At 32.5% G+C, this 20,359-nt stretch overlaps 2 protein-coding genes and 1 non-coding gene across 3 annotated transcripts; all 3 read right to left on the bottom strand.

The window, feature by feature from the left end:
• Positions 1 to 1,463: 1,463 nt before the first annotated feature.
• On the bottom strand, positions 1,464 to 3,558 carry LOC133699218 (UBP1-associated protein 2C-like). The gene is made up of 2 exons (XM_062122381.1): positions 2,275 to 3,558; positions 1,464 to 1,862 (listed from the first exon to the last, which is right to left on the bottom strand). The coding sequence occupies exon 1, from the start codon at positions 3,429 to 3,431 to the stop codon at positions 2,277 to 2,279; it is 1,155 nt and encodes a 384-aa protein (XP_061978365.1). The 5' UTR covers positions 3,432 to 3,558; the 3' UTR covers positions 1,464 to 1,862; positions 2,275 to 2,276.
• A 477-nt stretch (positions 3,559 to 4,035) lies between these two features.
• On the bottom strand, positions 4,036 to 7,853 carry LOC133699060 (U-box domain-containing protein 7-like). The gene is made up of 2 exons (XM_062122189.1): positions 7,086 to 7,853; positions 4,036 to 5,148 (listed from the first exon to the last, which is right to left on the bottom strand). The coding sequence occupies exons 1-2, from the start codon at positions 7,547 to 7,549 to the stop codon at positions 4,296 to 4,298; spliced, it is 1,317 nt and encodes a 438-aa protein (XP_061978173.1). The 5' UTR covers positions 7,550 to 7,853; the 3' UTR covers positions 4,036 to 4,295.
• Positions 7,854 to 16,580: 8,727 nt separating this feature from the next.
• Positions 16,581 to 16,651, bottom strand: TRNAG-GCC (transfer RNA glycine (anticodon GCC)). The gene has a single exon. It is a non-coding gene; the product is annotated as a tRNA-Gly (tRNA).
• Between the last annotated feature and the right edge of the window lie 3,708 nt (positions 16,652 to 20,359).

The following is a 20,359-nucleotide window of genomic DNA, read 5'->3' as shown; positions in this document are numbered from 1 at the left end:
TCTGCATTTAAAATTCAATGTAATATAGCTCTCTTATCGCATTGCATATTGATATTGCTCTAAATTTCCTTCATTTTTGTATTTAATAGAAGAAAAAGAATCATAATTATTTTCAATTATATTAAGCTTTTAATATTTATCATTCAAGTTAAGTCGTTGTCAAATAGGAAAACCCATGTAAACAAACAAACCATTAATAATTGCAAGATAACTAATGATACCAGAACTCTAGAACAAGACCAGCTACTAGCTGGAGTGAAAGCCAAATATTGTATTCTCACAATGATTTTTAGCCTATAAAATAAGTTCATAAAACTTATTAATGTTTTATGGAGTGCAAAATATCTTTTAATTAACAAAAAATAGAATTAGGAGACAAGATACAATCTTTAGGCGTCCTAAGAAACGGGTGGTTGGTTGAATGGATGTTGGCCATTGCTTGCTTCCAGAGGGAAAGCAAATTGGAACCCCAACTTCACATGCTCCCACCACAAAAAATATTGGGAACAAACCAGAAAAGAACACCAAAGTCATCAATTCCAGCACCATATAACACAGGTAGCATGAGCAATAATTTAAATCATCTAACACAGGTTAATCAGATTCAGGCATAGAACAATTCTGCCATATATCTAATCTCTGACATCAGGGTATAAATACCAATGAAGGGATTTACGCTATTACACAAGGGGAATTTGATCTCGAGGTCACAATCTCATAATAACTAACAGTGAACATCATAAAGACACCTCTTACAAAAACATCAACCAAGAAATTCCAGAAGCCAACACACAAAATCCCAAATTCCAGTCACTACATAACCCAAAATCACATTTCCACTAATTTCAAAATATTACATAGGATAAAATCAACATAGTATTTAATAATTTTATCTCGAGAGAAATTACACTAGTGCATTACATTTATTTATTAGACCTGGACCATATTGTCAAATCTGCATGTTGCAAAGAAAATTAATTCCATTTGCAATTGTGTTTCCACCTGATTGTTCTACATGTTCATATAATCACTGTCCATTGTTTTAAAAACTCATTCACTGTTTCTGTAACCCAACAACCCAGAAACCAGAAAAATGCTGCCAAATATAATACATGGCAGAACAGGAGAAGTTTAGGGATACAAGAAACACCACAATTATTAATACAGCTTGGGCTAACTGAGGTACCAGAAGCATTGGAATGCCATGTACATTCTTGAAGCCTCCACCACAACACAATGTCTAAGATGACAATTTATAAAAACAGACAATTTAGGGGGGGTGGGGGGGGAAGAACCTCGGGGACTGAAATGCATTTTAAACAAATGAGCCAGGGGAAAAGAAGGATTAAAAGCAATTAACAAAAAAAAGACATCACATCAACATGTAAATATGTAAAAGAGGAAGACAGTTTTTCTCTCACAGAGAGATATATGCAGAAATAATGTTGTGAACCCTTGACAAATGAAATAAAAAATTCCTTTTACCAATTGAAATAAAAAATCCACACAATCAGAGAGGTAAAGCCAACAACGAAACCTCAAATACCAAAAATCTTCTTGAGGAGCAAAAGTAGCAAAACCAGAAAAACAGGGATATTTATAATCTAGATAAACATTAATTCCGGCATAGCAGAAAAGTTCTACAATCCTTCTGTAAAAGCCCTGTTCTACAGATAGAAACTAATTTTGCAAAGTTTAAGTAGCATCCATCACAAATCCAACCACATCTTAAGGAAGCAGATGAAGTGAAGCAGCAACAAAAGCACAGCAGTCCACATAATTAAATTAAAGATTTCATTGCTTGCATTCAGGAAATCACGACAACCATTTAAAGCATGTGTTCCCAAGAAGCTCTCATACACCTGAATCAAAGACCCATCAATGTCAAACATATAAAATAAAGCTCAGGCTAGCTAAAGCACAAAATAACAAACCAAAAAGTTGTAGAAAGCCATGAAATAAAACTACAACTAGTCTACTGTATCTTTTAAAGATCAGAAAACTCTTTATCTTTCAGGTGTGTAGTTATAATTGTTTCTCTATGACCCACAAGAAAATGCTATAACAACACAATCAAATCCACAATGGTGTGACACGGCTTCTCAACAATTATAGAGAAACAGCAATTAGTCTAAAAATTAACAAATGCAAACGAATTGAAAAAAAACACCTTTTCCACAAAAATAAAAAGAAAAAAGGGATTGTTACAACAAAATAAAATAAAAACTTCACACGGGGCAAAATCATTTGAAGAAAAAAGTCAGCAATAATTACCTTCAGTAATATGGTGGTGGCATACCCTGATACATCCCTCCAGCTCCATGTGGGAATCTAGGAGGCAGTGGCATTGAGGATGGCTGCTGATGCTGCTGTTGCTGAGACAAAGCGTAAGACCCAGCATCTGGATACACCCCAGAACCGGTACCAACAGTGCTCTGTGGCATTCTATACATTGAAGCCCCTGCAGTGTTCAATCCACCATCATTTGGACCCGCCCCTACATACGGCGGAACCCTATAAGCACCATTATATCCAGAACTCGTCAATGAAGTATTCAACTGATAGCTATTACTCGCAGGCCCATAATTTTGTAAGCTTCCTGTTGCCCCGCCAATCGAATTTTGTGGTTGTGGTTGTGAGAACGATGGATGCGCTAATGGCTGTGAATTTTGTGCATTTGCACCGCCCTGACTAGTCTTATTAACCCTCTTGTTATCAACAGCTAATTTACAAACAACTTGATGCCCATCAATATTTTTCATAGGATCAGCAATCGCAGCCTTTGCCCCATCCTCAGACTTATATATAAGAAAGGCAAAACCCTTTGATTTCCCAGTAGATTTATCAAACCCAAGCGGGCCTTCTTCAATCTCACCATACATTGAGAAAAACCCTAACAACCTCTCCGAGGTAATCTCAAAAGGCACGTTCCCAACATAAACTTTCCTTAGCGAAACATCACCGGTACTCGAATTATTCGATGCTAATTGAGTAACAGTAATCCTTCCATCAATTTTTTTACTAGGTTCTCTAATAGAAAGCATAGCAGAGTCCACATGTTTGAAAGTAATAAACCCGAAACCTTTCGACTTACCTGTGTTCTTGTCATGGATAACAATAGCTTCTTCGAGTTCTCCGAAGGAAGAAAATAGAATTCGGAGGGTATCCGAGGTTGTTTCGGAAGAGAGGCCGCGAATGAAGAGCTTTCGGAGGGAGATGTCGCCATCCGCTACGGAACGGACAGAGTTAAGTATGTCAGAGTGGTGGAGCGTGGCCGATTGGAGGATGTCTAATAGTTGGTCTTTTGTGAACGGTTCGAGGATTTTACGGATTTCTTCGGGGGTTAGAGGAGTTATTGGAGATGGTGGAGAGGTACCAGTGGGGATTGAGATGCCGTTTTCGTCGGCTTTGCGTTTTTTAATGAAATCCATGGTGGCGGAAGTGGTGGTGGTGGATTGCTGGTTAGCGTGGAATAAACCCTAGAGATGAGGGAGTTACGCAGGATAGAGAATGATACCGGTCTTGTTTTTTGTGGCTAACTGAATTTGCTGGACCAGTGTTTGGGTATTTATATTTGTTGGGTCCAGGGAACCTGTTAGGGTTTCACGTGATGTTTTGACTTGAATTTGGGCTTGGTGATCCTGAATGAGTTCTAATTGAGCTGGGCGGATGTGAGAGGCCTGAGCTTAGCTATTTTGGCATGCTCTCGTTTGAATCAGTTTTGCTTCGCTAGGGTTGATTCCCTTGTGTAGAGACCTGTTGAAGACTTCAGCTGCTTTAAATTTATCATTTTATTTTATTTTATTAACTTGAATGTGCGAGCTTGTGTTTATATTAACTAATGATATAAATCTTAAAATTAATAATTATGTAAGCTTTTAATAACCCTGAAAGGACTCAAACTTGTAATTAATAGAAAACAAATCTAAAATCTGATCAGTTGAATTTTTTATTAAGATTACTTTAAATTTACTCTCTTAAAGCTTATAATTGGTGGCTCAAGAAAAGGAAAAATAGTCTGTGCAAGAATTGAAATTGATCTTGTGGGAAAAAATGGGAGTGAGACCCCATCTGGAGACTTCAATTTCTATTTTCTTTTCTTTTTAAGGTCACCATGTACAATTAAGATAAGCTATTATACTGCACACAAGAGCATCTCTATTTTTAATCAGCAAACATCACATGGCCTAGGCTAAAGAATTGGATTCCTAACTTGATGAGCAGGCATCGAGGAATTTCTCTGCTGCTCCCGGCACGAAAGATGCCCAAAGATTGCTAAAGGGCCTGTAAAATCTTTAGCAAGGCAAGCTTTTAGAACTTGTACTGATAACCAAGGACTTGAACTTAGAAGAGTCCCCTGAAGTAGCATTGGCTCGCCGGGTTATCAACTCCATGTTCTTGTGTAAACTTTGCTTCACCAAATCCTTCATCAGTTTCTTTCCCTCTTGAGCTTCCCTGTTATTTACTGGTGACCCTATTGCTATCCTTGCTGTTTGAGGCCCAGAATGTGGCCCCATCCTTGTTTGCCTCTCATCTTTGAACCATTGCAGTAGTTTTAGTGCTCTCTTCTGAGCTAGAGGACTCCCCAATAATGCCACTTCAAGGAGTACAGGGACAATGCCAGCTTTAAGCATTTTATCACGCAGAGCTGAGCTTTGATGAGCTAGAATCATCAAAATATAAGCCGATAATTCTTGACATTTTGGCTTATCCTCCCATGTCATTATCTCTATCAAGCTCTCTGGCACAAGTGAACTATTTTCCATTGCTTTCTTCCCCATTAAGGTCACCACTAAATGTCCTAGTGTCGCTAGAGCTTTCTCTGAGAATTCTTTTTCTGATACTACCCTCAAGAGAGTTTGAACTGCCCCATTAGAGAGCAAAGGCCCTGCATTGTCCAACACAGCAGACAGGTTGTATAGAGTACCCAAACATGACTCCTTGGTTTCGTAACTTGAGCAAGACTCAAGAATTCCAATTAGAAATGGCAAAACTTCTGATGAAGCAAGAGGGAATTGGGTATGATTCGCCAACGAAGATAATGACTGGATTAATTCTGCAAAGTCTTGTCTTGTTGGTTCTTCTAAAACATCCATGCTCTTTGGTAGTTTCGAAAAGATACCTGCTTCTACCATGAGAGCCTTGTTCCTGAAGAAAGAAAATAAAAATACATTAATTAAAACAAGAACAGCTCACTAATCTAGTTGCAGCTACTGAACCAAAGAGTATAAATCAGGGATAGTAACACGGTGGCCATTTTTGAATGTCTCCCCAGCAAATAATGAGCATCATGCACGCCAAACTAACCAACCAACAAGTATTAAACAAGTTACTGTCTTTTTCTAAGAAAGTCAAAGAGATTCTTGGATTTAGATCTGAGATGGAAGATGGAAGTCAACAGATGAATTTGTTTATTGCTCATAGGGAATCTGATCATTTGCGCCAATTCTTATGTCCTGTAATTTATTTCTATTCAAAGACAACATTGTCGATTCAATACATCATTGCTCTGTCTATGCTTCCTACTAGAGCGTGTGATAAGCGCCCTTTGTGCTTGTGGCCTCCTACTTCATCCAAATTAATTATTTTCATATCTGCTAAAAAAATTTAATTATTTTCTTATGATGTTGATTTGAGGAACATGATCATTAACATTCAAATGGGTGTCTTCTTAAACCAATCAATTAATAAATATTTTGATTTTGAAATTTGTTAAAGGGTATAACAAAACTGAGAAATGAGTTTATACAAAAAAAAAAAAAATTCATAATCAAATCTAGATAATTAAATATTTAAAACTTGACAATTTAAAATTAAAACAGACTTTAAAAATACTAAAATATTATTTAATGAATGAGAATAGTAGAATTATTGATCACAATCCGTACAATAATAATGTTTTGAATCCATTCAAATTGAATTAATATTTTCTTCATCATAATTATCATCTAAATTAGTGTGAAGAAATATTAACAATAATTACACTAGACCGAAAAAGGGACCACGCCTAAAAAATCAGGTCAAGAACCATCATGAAATCCCCAAAATTGGATGCTGCCTCAGCCAAGGGTAAATCAAAGACAAATCCTCTTTCTTTTTCTTTTTTTCTCATCAAGAATTGAAAGCTTGATGTGGCACCAAGAGCAATTATACATTACCATTAAAGGGTAAATCAAGAAACCGAACCTAAAAGCTTTGATCCTATCTATTTTATGGAGGGCGGCGCTGAAAACCACAAGTCCTCAAGTGCAACGCCTACACAGCCTCGACGTAGATAGCTTTCTTTAACAACGAGGGTCCCTCCCTCAGATTACTCCATTACATGAAAATTGAGAGTATTATCAGAGGCAAACTCCAAAATCCAAACCCATATCAGGTCCCCTTTATTCCTTCCCCAGTGGCCAAATTTCAATTCTTTAGGATATAAATCAACCATTTATGGGTATTTCTCACCTCACCCTAAGCTCAAATAATGAAATAATTCATACCCCAAAAAATCCAGATGGTGCCAAAAACCAAACTCCATTTTTCAAACTGTTGAAAAAACATCCAATTACATAAGCTGTTTGATGTAATTAATCTTTGTTTTCTTCTTCAAATTCACATGGATGGTCAGCCACACAACTGGGGTGCTTATTGTACTATGATAATGTATTTTTTTCTTCATTTGTTTATAGTTAGAATGAAATATTTGACTAATTAAAGTAAGAGGAGCTAACGTCATTCTCTTGTTATCTGAAGTGTTAGTGGAGCTTGACCTATCGATGCAAATTCTACAGTATGGTGTAATCAGCACCACCCAAGATTATGTTAGGTTTTAGGCAAGTTCTATACAATGCCTACCAAAGACGTTGTTTTTTGCATTTAATTTTTTTTTTCATAACAAGTTATAGAGTTTTATAAAACGATTCTAGCTGATCTCGTAAACAGATATGAAAATATTCTAAACAGCTCAATTAAATGTCTTATGAGGAGTGATTCTGGACTACAATTGAATTTCATAATTTGTATTTTTTTTGGGTAATAAAAATGAAAAACAAATTAATTAAAAATAATGATATCAAATTAGAAAAGAAGAAACTTACTTGTAAGTTCCATTAGCAAGCTCAATCAAAGCATTAACAGCCACTCTCTGGCGGCCAGCTACTTCTGAAGCCACCATCCCCACCAAGGCAGGAATAACACCAAGCTCAGCCATCAAATTTCTCATCTTAGCATCTTCCCTAGCTAATTTTTCAATCTCAAGAGCTGCCATCTCCTTCTCTTCCCAGCTTCCAAAGTGAAGTCTCTTTACTGATCTTTGTAACACCACAGAATCATCATCAATATCACTACTTTGTCTATCCACAGTAGTAGTAATTGTTGCTTGTTCTTCTTTGTTGACCATAGCTTTGGTTCTTGTTTTAATGCTCTTTTGTGCCCTTTTAGTTTGCAAGAACCGCCTGACACGAGCGAAGAATTGAAGTTTCAAGTAAGAAAGTGCAAAGATAGAAGAGGAAGAAGGGGAAGGAGGTGGTTCAGGCATGTTTGGTCTTTGTTCTGGAGACATGAAAGAAAATCAACAGCTTGTTTGTAACTTTTCTTTTTGTATGTATGAAACTAGACTTTTGAGAGAGTGAAAGAGAGAGGATATATATATGGACAAGAGCTGTACGACGAGAGGGAAGGTGAGAGAGAATATGTGAGGGAAAATTACAGGAAGAGCAGAGAGCACATGCAGAGGGAACAGTGCTCTCTTTAAACTCACAAACTGTAAGAGATATTCAAGGCACATTAATAAGATCATTTGCAAACCCATAAATGAACTTGTGGTTTAATTACTAATTATACAATAAACCATCCGACAAGGGATTAATTAGCAACAATATTAGCCTAATTAATTAAGGATACAGAAGAAATGGGCTGCTAGTGGGATTTCTTGTGATTTTGTCACCTAACCCATCTTGGAGAAGCTTCCTTGGGTCGCAAATGAAATTATTAGACTGCTAAGACTTTTTGCCGACTCCTTATATTGAACTTTGCAAAGTGTTGGCTTGGCTATGACCAATCATGTGTTAATCAAAAGAAGATAAGAACTTTAGCTAACTATTAAATAAATCTTCGAATCTATGTGAGCTAAATTAATGGCATGTGGGTTTCAGCTTTCAGGTGGCATCAGCCTTGGTGCTCTGCTCCCTAAAAATGGGGCTGTTATCAATCAATCTAGCCGTTGATTTTCTCTCCAACACTTGTCATCCATGCATTGAAATGGGGTTGCTAGTCTATTAAATTCTCGGGAGAAAATCTCCTTTCTCAGAAACGAAAAGATCTGCATCCATTCTCTGATATCTTTTTACATGGATAGATAGCTGGATAAATTTCTCTAGGAAATTGGGTGGATAAACATTTGTGAAATTGCATTGCAAATGATCCAACAGAAATAAAATACTTCGTAGTGAATATGTTTGTTCTATATGATCCTATTTCTTGATTAATTTGATAACTAGATATCATGCGTCCTGGAGATTTGCGACTGGAACAAAGGAAAACCGACCACCATGGAGGGTTTTCCTGCCTGTAATCCTCTCTTTCTAAAACATTGAGGCAACAGAAGTGTTAGGATTTGCAATAGACTTTCAGTTAACTCCTTTTATTGTTAAGCCTCGAAGTGCTAGCTCGATTACTGAGCTTGATCTGTTGCCGAACTATTCACATGGTATGATTCCATGGCCAGCAATTTACGAGCTGAGATTTTTCTTCTTAATTTATTCGGTAGAAAGGTTTTTCTTTTCCCTTGCATTACCTATACTCAATTTCATATAAAATCAAACAGATTTCTAAATCAATCCTGAAAGGTAGCTTAACTGGTCAGACTTTGAATTTACGTCTCAAGACCACTGAAAGTTTATATGGTCATTAATTTAATTTTAGAATCCGTAAAATTAGTCGAAGTACGTGTAAGCTGGTCCAAACACCAATGTTAATAATAATAAAAAAACATCTAAATAATTTCAATTGAAAGTTGAAATATGAGAAGAAAAAACTTCTTTCGTTTCATAAGTTGGAAATTTCAAAATTGGAATAGAGAATCATAATACTGACTGTAGCGTTGAAAATCATTGATTTGAAGAAGCGTAAATGAAACAAAGATTAAGTTTGAAAGAAAAAAAAGAACAGTAATAATTAACAAAAACATACGTACCTTAAATATTCAGGCGTCAAACCAATTAGGTCTTCCACTTTCTCCATTAACATGTTGCGATGATGATTACTCGGTCTAGCATTAATTAGTCGAAAACGGAGACATTTTTTTTTTCTTTTTAATTTTGGTGCTGAAACAGTGCGACCTCTAGGTTAATTACTCATAGCCATAGGCATCCAAAATCTACAACTCTGCTGATTTAATTTCAAACTCAATACATTGCTAGAAAAATATTCACGTATTTCAACAAAAACATAGAATATTATGTTGGTATTTTCCGATAGAAAATTTTCATAAATTATAATGAAATTTGTTATGTCAGTAATTTTTATGATGGAATAAAGAAATTTTTTTTGGCAATGGTGTTGGAAATATGACACATCAGTATTGTCTGATAGAATTGCTGACAGACATTATATTAGAAAACTTAAATGAAATATAGCTCGATAGTTCTCTCCTTCCCCCACTATTAAAAAATAGTGACGTTTCTGTTGGAATATGTGATGGACAAGTCCGTCAAAATAAACACTCATTTTCGTCGAAAAGTTACAAAATATTTTGGTATTTCTAACAGAGTAGGTGACAGAATAATCCATCAGAAATTAAAGTTCTTATTTCTGATTTATGATGGAATCAACATAATAAAAAATATTAAAAATTTTGTCGGCATTCACAACATGTCAAATATACCAACACAATATGTGATGGAAATTTCATCGGTGATGGTAAAATCAATCCACTACTAGAATTCTTATTTTTACCGATGAAATTTTGTGTTGGTATTTGTACTATTATTTTGTTGGTAATTAATTTATTGATGGGATCACAAACGTAAATTTTCCGTCGGTGATTTTCTTGTTGGTAATTTTTTTTTTCTGTTGGTAAGTCTATAGGTAATAAAAAAAATATTATTACTAATGGATTTACTGACGGGAAAACGCGGGCTAAAAAAAATTTACCTGCTTCATTCTATCGGTATTTCCCTTGAGAAGTTTGTCATATAACCGACAAAAATACCATATGCAATTTTTTCGGTGATTATTTAAAAATATTTAAAAACATTCTATTTAATAGAACTAGAAAATAATTAAATAATTAAAATCTGTTTAAAATCCTAAAAATAAATCAACTAAAAATTGATCTCATATGAAAAAAAATCCTACAACAACATTCACACAATTATTAAGAATAGAAATTTTTTTTAAAAAAATAAAATAACAAATATAATGAAAAAAGAGCACAAAAAAAGAAGAAAAAAGATAAATCTTACCTTAATGTTGTTGCGAGTGAAGCTAAGAAGAGAAAAAAAATCAATAAAGTATGTTAATTAAAAAAAAAGAGAAAAAAAAAAGAAGAAAAAGAGGAGAAGACATACATGAGCGTGAAAGAAAGAAAGGGATGTTGATGTAAGACATACCTGAACGTGGAAGAGAAAAAAAAGAGTTGAGGAGAGAAGAGAAAAGAAAGAAAAAAGGGATGTTGATGTTTTTTACATAAGAAGAAGAAGAAGAAGAAGAAGAAGAAGAAGAAGAGGTATGTCTGTTGTGAAATGAGATACTCTAGTCTTTTTATTTGGGTATTTTACTGACGGTTTTACTAACAGATAATTAAATATTAATATTTTTAACCATTTCGTCGGTGATTCCATCTATAACATTTAATTTAAATTTTTAATTTAATTGAAAATATTTAGAAACTGTCAAATATCACCGACGACTTTTCAATTCGTCAGTGATTTTGTCTGTAATATTTAATTTAAATATTCAATTTAATCAAAATTTTCAAAAACCCGCCAAATAACATCAATGACTTTTCAATCTGTCGGGTGATTTTCTTTGTAAAAAACAATAATTAACAATACAATTAAGAAGTGAATAGTTCCAGAGTTCTCCGAAAAATACCGAGGAAATTTTACCAACGATGAACAGTGCCAGGGAGAAGTGAACAGTTTATGGATGGATTTTACCAATGGTATTAATATTGTCGGTAATTTCGTTGGTATAAATAACACACCATCGTACTTTTTGGATTTGTTTAAATTCTTTTTTTTTTCCAACTGTAATTCCCTCGATATATATCGAGGGAATATTTTCATCGGTAAAATTCACTATAATTTACCAACAGATACATTCCATCAGTATTTCTATTTGTATTTTTCAATTTTCTTGTAGTTATCGTAACGTGTCAAAGGAAGAAATTTGTAGATGAGTTTGGAATTTACCAAAAACAATTATACTTAATAATCTAAAAGATTGGCATGATTTGTTGATTGATGCTATTTGGGGCCATATGATTTCTCTTAGAGGAGCAAGTGGAACAACACCACACAATGGATAGCCAATACATTAAAAGCTAACAATTCAAAAATAGCTAACAACATAATTGTGAAGTGTTGTTGGTAGATATTCTGTGTTGCTTTGCATGTGTGGATATACTGCATGAGGGTGTTATCTCTGTTTTGAATGCTTTTAGTGGATTTATGTTTTCTTGTGATTCATGTAGTACTCATGGCAGCTTTTCTGTGCATACTATTTGCAATTTTAGTTGAGTTTAGGTGTCAATTTTAGGCCAGTACTTTATGGAATACTGTGTTAATTGTTTCCTTCTAGCTATCATTTTTTAAAAGAGAAAAAGTTCCATATTCAACCAGAGTTTGCTACTTCATCAAGCTTTAGTGTTAGTGATTGTGAACATGCTGATAATTTAGTTACCGATCATGTAGAGACACCTGAAGAGATATCTTCGATAGAAGTTATTTATCAAGGCTCATCCAATGCGGATAGAAGAGCTGGAATTCTACACAAATCCCTGGTGAGTATATTGCGGACAACATGTTTTTGTTAGTGATCGTGTCGGTATAGCAAGTGCCGATAGAAGTTTTTTCTTAATGTTGATCGCCGGTGTTTTTTTTAATTTTCTGATAGTGATATCTAATTTTGATAGATAAACACCACATCTTCATCCTATATTGAATCCTTGTTCTATGGTATATTATGTGGATTACTGAATTAATATATACAAATTAATTATCATCTTATTTACTAGCCTTTTTCGTGCAATTATAGGTTTTATAGCATACAAACGTTCAATGCTTTAGTATTAGTGTTCTTTCTAAATTATAATTAATTAAAGAGTTTTTTTAATAAAAAAAAATGTCAGCTGGTTCACACATGTTAATTAGCCAAAGAATATTAATCATCTAACATAAATTCTTAAATTGTTGTATACAATTTGTAGACAAGAGTTAGCACTAAAAACACAAACAATATGTAGATGCAGACAAGGGTTAGTTTTAAAACACAAATAATGCAAAATAAATTAGTAACTTAAAAATTGTGGCCATGCCTTCCATTTTAATTAGTCAACAATCTACTCAGCACAAACGTTTATTAGTGCACCGCTAATCACCAAAATTGACCTCTCTTTCTTTCTTTCTTGTTTCTCTTAAAAATTTTGGTGGACTTCGCATTGCATTAGTGATGGAGCTTCAATGGTGCGTGGCAATTCCAACTCAGATTCCACTACAAACTATACCCATTTGTTGATGAGCAGCAGGCAGGGAAATTGTTTTTCCCACATGTGGAACAGGCACCACGGCTAGCATGGTTTGTGGTTGACGGAATCGGGAGTGTTGACCTCAAAAATGCAAACAAATGGGTGCATAAACTAGTTAGCTAATTACACATTGGAAAATATAGAACATGTTACGTATAGTTTATTTATGCTCTTGAAACTTGAAAGAAAGAGCCGGTTCTGTTCAGTTGCGTCTTTGAATCTCTTATTTGAATAAAAAGAGGAAAAATTACTCAAAAATGCGTTATCTTGTTTGATTTCTTCTATATGACTTCAGTTGCTCAATTTTATGAAATTAGGCAAGCAGAAAGATTGTTGGTCAAAATCAGATGGAGTAGAGACGTATAATTAATCTATAGTTTGACTAAGATAAAGTTTGTTTTTGTTTTTGGTACTGTGTTTAGGTATATTTCAAAAGTGTATTTGGTTTGAAAAAATTGATTTTTTTAGTGTTTTTTAATAATTTTGATGTGGTGGTGTGAAAAATAAAAAAAATATTTTAATGTATTTTTAAATGAAAAATATTATTAAAAATTATTTTATGCTGCAATATCAAACATCTAAATGCATATCCTATATATATGTGCAAAATTTATTTATACTAGGGATTCCTTGTCCTAGAAAATACTTCAAAATGAATTTCAGTGCATCTGTACCTACCAGAATTTCCCAATATTAATTTCTTTGTACAGTAGCAATTTTTAAATTCACTTTCAAATCAGGTAAAATTTCCCATATTTTAATTCTTATTTCTCTTAACTTGAGGTCTCATATGAAAGAAATCTCAAGTTTTTCTACATAACGTTTTCTTGTGACGATTATTAGGTTGAAGACTTATTTCTCTAATATACAGTGTGTAAGGAATCATAAAGAATATATATGGCCTACAAAACGTATAATTAACGAAGTTCTTTATCATAAAGAATTACAGATAAACATTTTTTAAAGACATGTTGCTATACCTCATTGATGTGGACTGCTACAATTTAATTTTTTGCCATATGCTCGATATGATCTCCAATTCCTTAATTATTAGATCTTTTCGCTGGAAATAATCTTAGAATTCAGCATGTGAAGATCCCCCGGATCTTTTCCTGGAGATGCAAAATGAAACTCAGAATGGGCATTCCACTAATTTTGTACACCAACATATTGAACTCGAAGTGGTCAGATCTCATGAGATGAGTTAAGGGTTGGTAGTGTCCACAACCACCAACTGCAACATTGCCAGAATGATGGAGAAAATTCATTGGATGGAGAGGATATTGCATCATCCTTTATTTTTTAGTCTTTATGAGGCAAAAAGTGTATAAAAGCCCACTGGCTATATAGGGATAGACCTTTTTGCAAGGCTTCTCTTGAGGTGGCAGACTTGGAGAATTCAAGAAAAATAAAATCTGCTTCCTTTTTAGGGGATGGCTGTTTTGGTTCTCAACTTCGTGTTGCTCAAACCTGAAGTTTCGTATCATGTTCTGATGTATGTATAGTTACGTTAGGCCAAACTTTCTAGTGTTTGAGCTAAAATGAAGCTAAATTTGTGATTGCTTCAACTGCTCAGTTTTCGAAGTCACTGGACAATATATATAAACAACAGAAGCAGTAAATTTAAATTTTTTTAGGGGAGTCTCAATAATCTTATTAGACAAATTTAGAGTTGTTTAGAATTTATACGAAGATTACCTAAAAATCAAATATTTTGTTCAGCTTTGAATATTTATTTTAAGACTAAGTTGTCACAAACCACAAGTCGTCTAAGTGTTTGGCATCTAACAGTAATCTACACGTACCACCAGTAAGAATTCTCTTAAAACTTATTAGGAGAGGGGGATTGTTATACCTTAAAGTACTAACTATAGTCTTTTATGTTTTAGGTGTTTATATAATGTACTTTTCTCACCTTCTCTTCTTTCATGAAAATAAAAGACATAATATTTTATTTATATAGAAACCTAAAAACTCTATAAATAGGAAAATATCAACTTGCCCCCTTAAATAATATCACATATATTATTTTAGGATAATTTTATAAATTTATTTAATCAAGTGCCTACTTGATTTTTTAGGTCTAGAATTGTAATCCATGTATTAATTACATTATAATTCTCAATTTCTAAAATTTATTTACAATCAAGTCATACTTGATGAATCATCTCATTTTAATTTCTAACCAATGGTTCTTGTGTGTGTGACTCATTAAGTTCTCTAACAAGTTGGCTTAAATATAAATCATAAAATAAGATTGAATAATTTAATTTATTGTCAATTCAATAAATTATTGATTTATATTTGGAGATCAAGTGCAACGTGTAGTAACTTATCATAATCCCTTAAATATTATGAAAGTCATAAGTGGTTTGACTTAACCTTTTAATGACTAGTTTCTCAATATAATTATTATTCTTTCATCATGAATGTTTCGATTTAGACAATATAGCATGAGGTATGTCTGTTTTGTTAAATCATACTAATTCTCAACATTATAGTCATTCATTATTAGAATAAGATTTTGAAACTCTTTTTAAAATTCATTTTCCACCTTGGCTAAGAATTTCACAACCAATAGTAATTGAGAATAGATGTAACATTTTTTTCACCTAGGGTGACAAATCCTCTCTTAATTATTCAAATACCTTCATATGTTTTATGTTATATCTAACATCTACCTGTTTGTTACCTTTGATTAGGATAATATATGGTCAAAATCAAAACATAACACTCATTGTATAAGATAATTTAGTAATCTTAATTCTAAAGATTATTTACATAACTACCATGAGAGTCTTTCTATAAACATAAGTGATTTCTCCATTTTGAGATTCTCTTGTGAGTTAGTTCGGTATACATATCATTTGACAAGTACCTGCATATTACTTTCAAGTATCCCTCATACCTTAGTTTATGAGAGTAGTTGCTTCATTTCATAAAGAAAAAATCATAATATACATAAGTTCAACAACTCTAATTAATGTACAATCTTAATAAAACATTGACTATGAGCATTTAAAAACAATGCTTTGATGTAATAGGAATCTCATAATTATAGTAACTTTATAATTTCTTTTACAAAGCATTTTTATGCTATAGATTTTATCTTTACTCTAGATTTATTAATCAAATATAAATAAATATTAAAAATAAAATACTTTTATTAATAATAAATAGCTCTATATAAATAAAATCAGTACTATATATAACCAACTGATTAACTATAATACATCTTCAGTGACAAATGACATTTAGGTTGCCTTGCCAACCTATGCCTAATAATAGTTGAATTGTGTCTGGTCCAATTTTTTTATGGATGACACTTGGGATCACCTAATAAATGAGTGCATATCAACAATCTTCCTTGTGGTCCTAAGGATTCAGGCCACCTTTCTTGAGGGTCCTAAAGAATATAGAAGGATAGAAAAGAAGAAAAAAAAGTGTTTGATTTCCAAATTCCAAAGTTACAAGTTGCAAAAGACGAAAACATAAACATAGTTTCATTTTGAATTAGTTGAAAGTTGCCAAACTGCTGTGCCTCTAATGGCTGTTATCTTCTTCATTGACTGATTATGTTGCTTTAGAATATTACACCAAGATATTTGACCGTGGTGTGCAGCACATAATTCATAGGGCATGGAATTGTATTCCTGAGTCGAGTCTTTTTAGGGCAGCACTGAATTGGAGATTCAAATTCTGAAGGTAGAGATAAGAAGAGAGAGGTGATGTGGACATGGATGAGGGGGGGAAATATTGGCCCAGTTGAGGGCGAAAATCAAGAGTCATGATCAACGACTTGGAAAAAGTTGAAATCACATTGAGAACATATATTAAAAACAATTGCACCAGCCGGGAATCGAACCCGGGTCTGTACCGTGGCAGGGTACTATTCTACCACTAGACCACTGGTGCCTGTTTTTGTACATTTTGCCGATTACAGGAATATATAATTTTATTTCAGAAGCTCCACTTGTTTGATTATATATATAGGGCGGAAACACTTTTCAAAAGTTATGAAAAATATCTTATTATTTGCTGATTATAACAAATTTGATCTTCAAACTTTTAATTGTTATATATTTGGTTTTGAATCTTTTTTTTTCAATTTTACCCTTTAGAATTTAATTTAATTTAATTTTTATATTAACTTTGGTCCTCATTTTTATGATTGTTATTTTCTTCTCTCTTATTATTATTTTTAATTAAAAATTTTTATCTATCAAATTTGATCATTATTTTTTTGATTGTTACTTATTTTATTTGAAATAATTTATGAAATTGTAATTATTTTCCTCATTCAACTTTTTAATTTGTAAGATTTGTTCCTTATTATTTTAATAAACTTGAAAAAAAATATTAATAAATTATTTTCTAACTCATTTTTCATGACATAACCAAACACTAAAAAATATTTTCCAACTTATTTTCAATGACAATACCAAATATCGGTAAATTATTCACTTTTCAAGAATCCACTTTCCAAGAAAATTACTTTTCAAATAGAAACTACTTTCCAACAAACAAAAGGGACCTTAGTCCATTAGGCAATTGGGGTAGTATAGTTTTTTTTTTAAAAAAAAAGCTTAAATTATCCTTATATTTTAGGTTTAATCTCTAATATGTTTCTATAAAGCATAAATGTAATTGCTTCTAATTTGTCTCCAAATTAGTTTAGATCATTCTACATTTTATCCTTCTGGCACATGTTGTCATTCAAACTATGAAAACATCCTCACAAGAAAAACTTAAACACCGCCTAATTTATCATAAAATATTTGAAAATAATAAATTATAACGTGATATTAAAATTCCTTTTGTTTTCATGTTTATTAGCATTTTAATAATTTATATGAAATTTCAGTTTCTTACATAAAGGTATTTCTATCAATTTACGTAAAAAAATATGATAAAAATACATATTGGAGAATGACCTTATATTCATGAAGAAATTCAAAACAATTAAACTTACAAAGATAGATTGGAAATTTAGTAAAAATATTAAGAAATTGAAATAATTCTCCTATTCTAAATTCTTTTTTGTTCATAAAGAGGAGCATTGGATTTTATAACTACACGAGAGTTATCTAGACCCGATTTGTCTAGTAAAATTCAGTTAGTGTTTGATATACTGGATAATGATGAACAGGATATGATAAAAAAAAATTGAAGTTCTTTGATGCACCTTTAGACAATACAAAAATTAATTTTTGACTTGTCCAAGGTTGTTCTCGTGAAGAAATGTTTTTCCCAGTAAAAAAGACAGATACACAACCATAATCTTTAGATTTACTGACGGAATTTTCCGTCGGTATTTGCACTACCATTCCGTTGGTAAAACAATTACCGATGAAATCACCGATGAAAAGTCTCCGTCAGTGAATCTTTCATCGGTAATTTTTTATCCGTTGATAATAAAAAAATATTATTACTGATTGATTTACTGACAGAAAAAGCGAGCAAAAAAAATATATTTCATTCTGTCAGTAATTATTTAAATATATATATATTTTTCACAAAACTATAAAATAATTAAATTAATATTAATCAACACTCTATAATACTCAAAATGCTTGGGAAAAAAAGAAAGAAAATCAACTCAAAAAAATTCACAACAAATAAATAACACGAAAAAATAAATTCAACTAAAAAAATTCATATGAAAAAAATTTAAAAATCCTATAAATAAATAAACTAAAAATTGATCTCATATGAAAAATAAATCCTACAACAACATTCATATAATTTTTAAGAACAAAAACAATTAAAAATAAAATAAAAACAAATATAGTGAAAAAAACACGAAAAAAGAAGAAATTGTTTTTTTTACCTTAATATAATTGCAAGTGAAGCTAAGAAGAAAAAAAATTCATAAAGTATACTAATTAAAAAAAACTGAGAAGAAAAAATAAGATAGGAGAAGAAGACATACCTGAGCATGGAGGAGAAGATAAAGAGTTGAGGAGAGAAGAGAAGAAAAAGAAGAAGAAGAAAACAGACGAGTATGTTGTGAAATTAGGGATTCTAGGCTTTTTATTTGAGCGTTTTACTAATGGTTTTACCGACGGATAATTAAATATTAATATTTTTAATAATTCCATCGGTGATTTCGTCTGTAATATTTAATTTAAATTTTGAATTTAATAAAAAAATTTCAGAAACCGCCAAATATCACTAATGACTTTTCAATCCGTCGGTGATTCCGTTTGTAATATTTAATTAAATATTTAATTTAATTTAAATTTTTTAGAAAACTGCCAAATAACACCGATGATTTTTCAATCCGTCGGTGATTTTGTCTGTAAAGAACAGTAATTAACAGTGCAATTGGGAAGTGAATAGTTCCAAATCTCTCTATAAAATACCGACGGAATGTTCCATCTTATTTCGTCGGTAATTCCGTTGGTAAAAATGGCACGTCATCATTTTTTTTGCTTTATTTTAATTTTTTTCCCTACTATTTCTGTCGGTAAAATCCGTTAGCAATTTACCAACAAAAATATTTCTTCGGTATTTCCGTTTGTATTTATCGATTTTCTGGTAGTGATAAACTTATCCAATTCTCGACCCAGGGTCAAGCCTATGTCACGGGTCGGGTTAACCATTGACCTGAGTCAACATAATGATAAAAATAATAATTATTATAGATTTAAAACTCGAATCGGGGGTCGACCCGAGGCCAAGCTCGGGTCACGGGTCAAGTTGACCATTAACCCAAGTTAATATAAGGATAAAAATGGTTATTATTATAGTTTTAAAACTTGGTTCGAGGATCAACTCGGGGCTAGGCTCGATCATCTAGGCCCGGGTCATGGGTCGAGTTGACCATTGACCCGAGTCAACATAAAAATAGAAGTAGTTATTATCATAGTTTAAAAACCCGACTCGAGAGTTGGCCCAAAGCCGAACCTAGGTCAAGGGTTTGGTTGACCATTGATTCGGGTCAACGTAAAGATAAAAATGAATATTATCATAGTCTTAAAACTCGACTCGGAAGTCAACCCAAGATCAGGTCCAGGTCATGAGTCAGATTGACCATCGACTCGAGTCAGCATAAGAATAAAAAAATATTATTATTATAGTATTAAAATCCGACTCAGGAATCAACCCGAGATTAGGCCTAGGTCACATGTCAGATTGACCATTAACCCGGGTCAACATAAGGATAAATGAGTTATTATCATACTTTTAAAACTCTACTCAAGGGTCAATCAAGGGTCAAGCTCAGGTCGTGGGTCAGGTTGACCATTGGTCTCTAAAAAATAATTATTGTCATAGTTTTAAAACTCAATTAAGAGGTTGACCTAGGGTAAGGCTCAAGTCAAAGGTTGGAATGGTCAACCCGAGTTGACCCAAAGCAAAATAAGAATAAAAATGATTATTATTATAGTTTTAAAATCCGACTCAGGAGTAAATCCAAGATAAAGCTCGAGTCACAAGTTGGTAAAGTCAACCTTGGTTTACTCAATTTTTTTTAAAAAATCAAAGTAAACTCATTTTAATAAAAAAAATATATATAAAAAAATTAATAGGTTTTTTATCTATATTTTATCCCGAGTTGACCAAGTCTTAGGTTAACTTGAATTTTTTATCAAATTAGGTCGAATTAATCTTTCCTCTATT

Source organism: Populus nigra, chromosome 7, assembly GCF_951802175.1.
Source record: "Populus nigra chromosome 7, ddPopNigr1.1, whole genome shotgun sequence".
Lineage (NCBI taxonomy): Eukaryota > Viridiplantae > Streptophyta > Magnoliopsida > Malpighiales > Salicaceae > Populus > Populus nigra.
This window is presented reverse-complemented; position numbering and strand designations above follow the sequence as displayed.

Bases quoted from the DNA above. Each gene is read 5' to 3' on its own strand.
- LOC133699218 (XM_062122381.1), bottom strand. From the start codon at position 3,431: ATGGATTTCATTAAAAAACGCAAAGCCGACGAAAACGGCATCTCAATC.
- LOC133699060 (XM_062122189.1), bottom strand. From the start codon at position 7,549: ATGTCTCCAGAACAAAGACCAAACATGCCTGAACCACCTCCTTCCCCT. The intron at 5,149-7,085 runs GTAAGTTTCTTC...TTCTTTCTTCAG, and splicing joins CTTGCTAATGGAACTTACAA to GAACAAGGCTCTCATGGTAG.